Source organism: Corella eumyota, chromosome 2, assembly GCF_963082875.1.
Source record: "Corella eumyota chromosome 2, kaCorEumy4.1, whole genome shotgun sequence".
NCBI lineage: Eukaryota > Metazoa > Chordata > Ascidiacea > Phlebobranchia > Corellidae > Corella > Corella eumyota.
The window spans coordinates 10,693,715-10,702,339 of NC_137491.1; the positions used below are offsets into that span (position 1 = coordinate 10,693,715).

Genomic DNA, 8,625 nt, shown 5'->3' on the forward strand with positions numbered 1-8,625 from the left:
GTAATAAAAATGAGTAGAAACTTATATTATAAAAAAAAAGCTAAAGTAGAGTAGACACTTTTTTCTAATTTTTAAAATTATTAGTCTTATTTAAGATTAAAAAAAAAACATTTTCGATTGGAAAAAGTTTAAAATTAATAAAAATTTAACAGTTTTTTAAACCATTAAAATAATGAACAGATAGCAAAATCCTGTTCTGCTCTAAAAAAATGAATTATTTATTAAAGTGTATTAATTTAACTTCAGCTAAAAATAATTAGAAACTTATTGCATACAAAACTCTCAAGTTAGAGGTTTTAAATTAATAATGTTTTTGCTTTTCACATGTTTTTATCAAAAATTTGTTTCCTTTAATAATTTGGCCATAAAGTTTACATTTTTCAGCTTAAAAAAATCATTCTTTCTAAAAAACTTTTTCTAACACTGTCTAAATTTAAATAAAAAACTTAAAAATACAAAATTAAAGTATAAAGATTCTTTAAACAAAATAACGAATTAAAATCAACTTATTCTGATCACTTTAAAGGTAATAACTATCACAAACTAATAAAAATTAATTAAAATTTCAAAAAAAGCAAATGATTGGGTGATAATTATTACCTTTAATTGACCAAATATATTAAATGTCAAGTTGGTAACAAAAAAAAAACAAACAAAACTAAAACTTACACACTCTTACTATAACAAGCAAGTAAAGGCGGCAGTGAAAATAAAATAGAGTTGAAAAAAATCCTATTTACATTCACTATGAACAATTTTTAAACTTCAGTACGCTTAATACAAAATCATAAACTCATATAAAAGTTAAAACAATTTCACTGTATCAGTTTAATAAATAAAAAATATTTGAAACTGAATATTTTCGAAATAAAGTGCTCTCATATACTACAAACTTAAAATAGACAAGGAACATAAAGTAAGTCAACTGGTATGAGATAAAAATGATAAACACCAAATTCATTTAAAAATCATGGTGCAAAATTCCACAAAAAATCTTTTTTTAAAAACCAAGAATGTTATAAATAAAACAGCCCTATTAAAAGCATTAAATAACCACATTATATATTATTTACACAAGATATTTCAAGTTTAAATCAGTTGCCAAAATTAGTTTTTTTAAAAAATCAGAACAGCAAGTTTACTTGCTACAGTTAAGGCAGTAAATTAACATCAAGGAATGTTACTTTTTTTACGTACAAGAAACTAGTACCAACAATACATTCCTAAAACATATTTTTTTGGTTTACTTATTATGATTTTTTTTAATAAAAGATTGGTGGAGTCATATTAATAATAAACCCAGACCAAAAAAAAAGTACTATTTCTATAATCTTAAAAATAAAGCTTAAAACGACAAAGTGAAACAAAAGTGGAACAATTTTGGTTAAAAATGCTGCACAGACTTAGACATGTAGTAGTCGAGAGCAAATAAATGAAATAAAGCAATCTTAAAAACAAGGCTTAAAATTTAAGTTGTGTTTTTGTTGTTGCTGATGCAGTAACCTTTTAAAGACCTTGTTGGTACAATAATCATAATGCATGTGTGAAGTATTCAGTCTACTTTATTGTGCACATACAGTTCTTTAAGAGTTTTCAATTCGTCTATAAGTTGTTTGTTTTGGTTTTCTAACACAGCAACTCGAGTCTCTAAACATTTCACATATTCCTTTTTCCTTCTGCGGCATTCCTTAGCAGCTTCACTGCAGAAAAAAATTGAAGGTTTAACCTTTTAGGCTAACATTCATATACAAATATTTGACAAGAGAATTAACCCTGCCAAATTAAAATTTATACTAAAGCTTATCAAAGACTTGTAGTTTTATAAAATGTACATAAAACATGCACTTTTACAAGCAACAAATTGAGAACTTAAAAATTAATCATTCGAAATTAAAATCTTTGAGAATTTATTTACAACGAGCAAGACAGATTGTTTAATATCGCAAGCCAGACACAATGAAAAAAGGCAGTTGTTAAGTTAGCTAATATCCAAGTTTTTATAAAAGCAAATTTATTTAAACAAAAAAGTAAGTAAGTAATAGCTTTAAATAATGTACAATAATACTTAGATATAAAAATTTCGTAAAGCAAACTGAATGTGTTGTTAAAAACAAAAGATAGCAACTGACTTTAAAACATAACTTCATAATTATGGTGTAGTTCGCAACAATTTGAATTCTTTGTTACAAACAATGAATATAATATACAAGTCTTTAAAAAGATCAAAATAATAAACATAAAACTCCCAGTATAAATATTAAAATAATGAAATCAATGTGATACAATAAAAGGGAGATTACAAACAGAAACTTTAGTGTCTTTGCGATTAGCGAATGTCGTCGCGACAATACATTTCTTTAAGTTGTTTAAGTTCTTCGATTAGTGCCTTGTTTTGAGTTTCGAGTACACGAACTCGATTTTCAAGGCATTTTATGTATTCTTTCTTTTTTAATCGACAGTCTTTGGCAGCCTCTCTGTAGGTTGGACATCGCATAATACATAAATTGATCACGTAGCAGAAGAAAACGCACAGTGTCCAAATTTTCGCAGCATTGTAGATTGAAAAGTGGGGATGTGGTCGGTCGAGCAGAACCAGAAAACAAAAAATATAAAAAAAAAAGATTAGCAAAAGTGCTTGAAATCAAAATACGTCAAAAAACATGCACTGCTAAAATTAAAATAGAACTGGTTCTACTCCACAGACCAGCACCGACCAAATTTCAATCATGCCCATGCAATAACAATCTTAATTTTTAAGAAACCAGGCTTATCAAGAAAAAAAAATTAATTTGTTTTTACTAAACATAAGATTCGGAAAAAAAGTTCCCATTTAGATATAATAAAAATATTTCCCTTTCAAATTTTTTAATAATCCAATCTTTGTTTAGTAAAAACAGTTAATATTGTAGATCAAATAAGAAATTAACTGAAAAAGTTGTAATTACCGGTTTTTCATTAGTCTAAGCTCTCTCTTTCTTGATGCTTCCTCAGCCATCTGTTGTGGTGATTGCATGGTATTTCCACTCATAACTACACTGGGGAGTGAAGTGGTGGATGTTGGGGGTCTGATTTGGTACATGGATGAGTCTGTTCGAACCAAAAATATAAGGATTTAAAAATTAGTCTCCAGCTGTCAAAAAAAAATCAAATATATACCTTTAAGGTTAAAAACTACAGATAATTCCCTGCTCAAAACCTATTTAACAATACCTAACAAAAATGTTTTAAAATTACTAAGTAAAAATAACTTTTAATAAAATAACTATGTCTTACAAACAAAGTTTTACTAAAATCTATAATGAAATCTATTTATTTAAAACCTTCGAAAAAATAAACGTTTGTCTAAAGAATTGTATAAAAATACATAAACTTAACTGTTACCATAAAAACTTAATTGCAATTCAAGCAATGCTAATTAAAAACAAAAATGAAATTTTATAAATGACATTTCATGGTTGTATATTTTTAAAAATAACTTTAATTGCAAACAATACAATTTTTTCCTCCTTAGAACCAAAATACTATATCAACAACAAAGTGTAAAACACATAATAGAAACAACATCATGAATAAACAATTAAGATAAATAATTGTTTGCCAATTGCATCCAAACCAAACATTCTTATCTATTACTACAAACATTTAAAACTTATTTTATCTGGTTAGAAAGCTCACAAAAATGCAATCAAGAGACATTATCTTTTTTTAAACACTACCTTGAACAACAACATGATTTCCTGGCATCCAGAGTGTGTTTCCAGCATTTCCATCTCCTTGTACGAGGGTGGCTTGGCCTTGTGCAAGAGCATTTGCCATCGAGAATGTTTGTAAACCTTAAAAAAATAAAATTTTGAATATTTTTACAAAAAAAGATGTGAATATTATTATTGTGTAAATAAAAGAAAATAAAAAACATTGTTTTTCAATGCTATATAACTTAAATTACAATATATATATAAAAAATCCTGAAAATTTAAAATTAAATTTAATTATAATTAACAAAACCACTTTACATAATAAACTAAAAATTATAATATTTAATAAATGATAACATCATTTAAAATATTAAATATCAATTAAATTACGTAGGTGAAATTTATGGGGTGGTTTCTAAAACACAGCAAAAAAAATTCCACACTCTAGTCTAAAAAAGAAACCAACTAGTTTCCAGGCGCTTAAATAAAAGTAATGTAAACAAACACAAGAGCTATGATTGAAATTAACAAAACACTGGGAATAAACAGTTTTGTTTTGAGAGTAAAACAGGAAGTAAACAGCATCACAGAGAATGTCACTTGCTTCCTGTGTATTCAGTATTCATACACAAACCAGTTGGTAATAAGTAATGCGCATTAATACAATATTGTCATTAGAATTGTAACAATTGAAAATTGGTTATGGTAAATCCTACAAAAAATCACTTTTTAAAGTTTCTGGGTTTACAACATTTTCCTGTGTTAAATCACCATGAAAAAAAACAACAAAAAAATCTTATTTAACTGATACATTACACACTCCTGCATGCACTTTTTTTTAAAATATAATTGTTTTTATTATCATGTCTTTGTTAAAATGCATTTTTAACTTGACATAAAACAAATAAACCCCCATTTTATCCAAGTGAATAAAAAATTACACAAACCTGCTCCACCTCCAGTGTGATAAGCTATAGTAGGTGCTTGCATTGATGTTACTTGACCACCAGAATCACTCTCCGAACTCTCTGACGATTTATTTCCCGGTTCATCTTTTACCCGAGAATCTGGCTGGCCTGATAATTCATTTAAAATTTTCCTGAAAATGTGAAAATTTTAAAATGTTAGTTTTTTTTTCTGTTTTCGTGCTTTATTTTAATAGCCCAGTCTTACCCTTGAAATTCATATACCTTTAACTAACAATAAATTTACATCAATATAACAAAAATTAAAAGAGCACGAAAAGATATTCTTGCAACATTTTAATAGCAGAAGGCTAATTCTAAAAAAATGCTAATTAAAATGATTGAGTAGGTACTAGATCATAAAAAATATCACACCTCAAAAAAATTTAGTTTTGTAACAAATAACAGAAAATCAGGTAATTATATTGAGTAAACAGATAAAATAATTCTCAGTAGAAAACTAAAACTTTAATAATGCAAATCACTACCACTTTAGTTTATTAAAGTTAACCGGTAGATTTTTAATTCTAATTTGCAGAACAAAAATTAATAATTTTCCGCTTTTTTTTCCTACTAACATTGACCCTAAAAACCTACCAATTATAAGCTTGCTGCTGTTGTTGTTGCTCATAGTCACTATAATATTGGTTATTCGTATTAGTATACATATCTTTTTTTAATGAACAAACAAGAATAAAGTGTCACTAACTAATACGAGTAAAATTGTCATTTTACTGCATCTTAGTATGTTATAATTGAAACATAATTAAAATAGGAAATGACAAATCAACAGCAATATTTACGATATTTACAATTAAAACCAAAATATAAAAAAAATAATAATTAAAATTACTTAAAAGATATAAGAAAATATAATTAAAAGATATCCTTTAGTCAGTTAACTGATAGGGTTTCTAATTAAAAGTTTAACAAAGATGAAAATGAAAATAATTAATCCTATTTTAGCAGCTTGCTAACCTTAAAACATCATGTGCAATGTTAGCAACGCTACTTTTTGAAATTATTGCATGAAATGACTAATTGTTTCTAGTAACATAATCAGGCTACTATCATGTTGTGCCTTATAATTTAATTAGACTACTTAGAAAAAAATCACTCACATTTTTAAAAATATTAAGCTACATGTTAAATAAATTAAACTTACCTATATGAAGGCCTTCTTGATAATAGTTCCCGCCTTTTTGCTGTGTCCTTTAACAAAGTAAAAATTAAAAATGTTACTAAAAAAATTAAAAAATTACTGAAAATTAGGTATTTTTGTTTTATTAGTCCACTGGTTTTTGTTTATTAATAAAATAAATTAAATGGACACCCTACTTTTAAACAAATTTGATACCTGCAAAATAGGTGGTTGTATAACAGATTGCTGATTGGCAGCAATGACACTGTGGCCTTGTGCAGTAGAAATAGCATTTGCCATTGAGAGCGGAAGAGTTACCATTTGTGTTTCTCCACTTGCACCTGACTGTAAAATTAAAATAAATTAAGGTGAATATTTATATAAAAACATACTTAAAATATACCTAATTTTAACTAATGAATTTTGAGGGAAAAAATCAAGTTAATTTAAGATGGCATGGTGTAAATTTATATCTCCTTTTAGACTGTAACAAACCAAACTTATTAAAAATGCCACGACTTTTTTTTATTCATTTTAAAAGTCTTTCAATAGAAAAAAACTTTATATTATGGGAATAATTGTTAAGAAAAATTTCAAACTAGAAAACTTCCTACCCATTCTTCAATATGGGGAAGCATGCTGACCATCATTATATATTTAGATAAGAAAAAACTCTTTTCTAATACATTATCCAATCCAAATATATTGTTTTTAAAATAATATCACCCTTTTTCTTCTTGATATTCAAATATACCCTTTTTCTATTTTCCAAATTAACACAATAAACTTTACCTAGTCTCCGCTAAAAACTAACCCTACAACTCAAAGACAACTTATTCCTGTAAGCAAAACATTTAAGTTACATGATCTTTAATAAGTCCTGTTTGCCAATGTAATACCAATATATACAGGATACAATATTCAAAATGGCAGGTGTTTTCAATAGTGATGCACGCACAGATTAAGGAAGTAAGTACTTCCCCTTTATACCATAACAGTACTACCGATGACACATACAAAGTACTATTTGCTTTTTTCGAGACGATACACTATTATTAATGAGACTTGGTAAAAGGAATTTCATGTCAAAACAAAACTTTAGCTAATTAGGCTAATTTGAAATTAATTAACTAAAATTTTGACTTTATGTTGCTTATAAGATGAAAGGCTATAATGCCCAGTTTTAAATCTTAAACAAAAAACTCTCCGCAAAAAAGTTCTGTATTCTGTATATATGTAGTCGAAAAATTTTTAAATTTATTTTAGGTATATATAGGCCTATATATATTATAATATTTTATGTATACCTTTACTTTTTATTAATTTGAAGCTCTTTTTGTAATGCTTAACATTCAAAAACTTAAATAACACAATTTGTAGAAAAATAACATATTAGATTATCCAATTTTAGTACAACTACAAAGTTACAAAAACCTAGTAAATGCGACTGTATTTTAGTTTATATTCCAAAAAAACACATGACATTTCTAGCAATATTATCATATATAAGTCCTCTTCTGACCCCTAGCAGATACACTAATTATTTACCTTATCAAAAACACTAAGATTCTAAGGAAGTTAATGAGCAAAAAAATGTTCCAAAAACCAATAATTTACAGTACGCGTGTTGATTAAAATGCAATAAGAATACAACAAAACTGCTTGCTTGGTGTTTTACAATAACAAAAAAATAAAACTTAAATATATATAATAAAAACTAATAACGGACTAAACAAACATTTAATAAAACAAAAAATATCTTACCACTTGAATCTGAATTTGTGCAGTTGGTGCTGGCCTGTCTTCGGTTGTTGTATTATCAGCAACAATTCCATCCATGTTTAGACTTTAGGCAGCAGCTATCTCTGTTAATTTTAAGAATACAAATTTGTAAGTTTTAGAAATACGAATACAAATAATAGTGTAATTAATGTTTAATATGTTTCATAAAATTTGACATTTCAAGAGCACCAACAACTTACACGGTATAACCATTTGATAATTGTAGCGCAGTTTTGGCTCCATTTTGTGTTATAAAAACACATATCAGTAAGCAACTTAATATTTTAAACAATTTGCAAAACAAGTTTTAACTTATATTTCAAATATAGATCTTTTATAGATTGATGTAAGTTTTAAAAATGTGCATTGTTAAACATGCTGACAGTTTATAGATTTTTAAAAAGATCCCCTATCTGTTTATTGCTAAGTCTGTAAGTCGAAACTAACTGTAAAAATGAACCAAATAATACCTTAATATTGAAACGTTTTATGTTATTAACACATACCTATTAAACAGTTATGTGTGTAGTTGATAACTTACACTAATTATGCTTTTTTAACTCAGTCACACAGCCTGACAATTTTTACTGACTGAATGGATAAAAATCAAAATTTTAACCAACTGACATAAAAATATAATAACTCATCTACAAAACTAAATGTAAACATACTGCTAATACAAAATATACTTTAAATAAAACTAAATGTAATACAATTCATTACAAAAACTCATAACACAAAACTTTCAATTTAAAAATTAGGCTGTCGCGTTAAGGAAACAGAAAAAGCGACATAAAATTATAGGCTAACATGCTAAACAATATTACGTTAAAATAGGCAGTTAAATAGAATTAAAAAGTTAGTTAAGCTTTACAAAATTAAAGAAGTTCATTTACTACGCCTGAACAGAGCGGCGTGAATGTGTTTTTGTTATTGTACTTACGTAGTTTTGTCGTGATCAAAATGCAGCTTCAGGAATGGACACTCCACTTGCTACGTAGTCCCACGTCAAATGACACAAAACGCGTCACCACTGAGAAAA

The 8,625-nt window shown here is 26.8% G+C and overlaps 1 protein-coding gene across 2 annotated transcripts; it reads right to left on the bottom strand.

The window, feature by feature from the left end:
* Positions 1–1,884: 1,884 nt before the first annotated feature.
* On the bottom strand, positions 1,885–8,625 carry LOC145741295 (cyclic AMP-responsive element-binding protein 1-like). 2 transcript variants are annotated; one of them, XM_082558859.1, is made up of 8 exons: positions 8,527–8,625; positions 7,566–7,666; positions 6,018–6,146; positions 5,826–5,872; positions 4,643–4,794; positions 3,717–3,833; positions 2,946–3,087; positions 1,885–2,474 (listed from the first exon to the last, which is right to left on the bottom strand). In XM_082558859.1, exons 2-8 carry the CDS (start codon positions 7,638–7,640, stop codon positions 2,327–2,329), a joined length of 810 nt encoding a protein of 269 aa, XP_082414985.1. In that variant the 5' UTR covers positions 7,641–7,666; positions 8,527–8,625; the 3' UTR covers positions 1,885–2,326. The 2 variants fall into 2 exon arrangements, with proteins under 2 accessions (XP_082414985.1, XP_082414986.1); XM_082558860.1 differs by lacking the exons at positions 7,566–7,666; positions 8,527–8,625 and adding an exon at positions 6,416–6,576.

Coding starts and splice junctions, on each gene's coding strand:
- LOC145741295 (XM_082558859.1), bottom strand. CDS start 7,640: ATGGATGGAATTGTTGCTGATAATACAACAACCGAAGACAGGCCAGCA. Junction 4,795..5,825: donor TCAAGAAGGCCTTCATATAG/GTAAGTTTAATT, acceptor TCACATTTTCAG/GAAAATTTTAAATGAATTAT. Junction 3,834..4,642: donor TCACACTGGAGGTGGAGCAG/GTTTGTGTAATT, acceptor TATTTTTTTAAG/GTTTACAAACATTCTCGATG.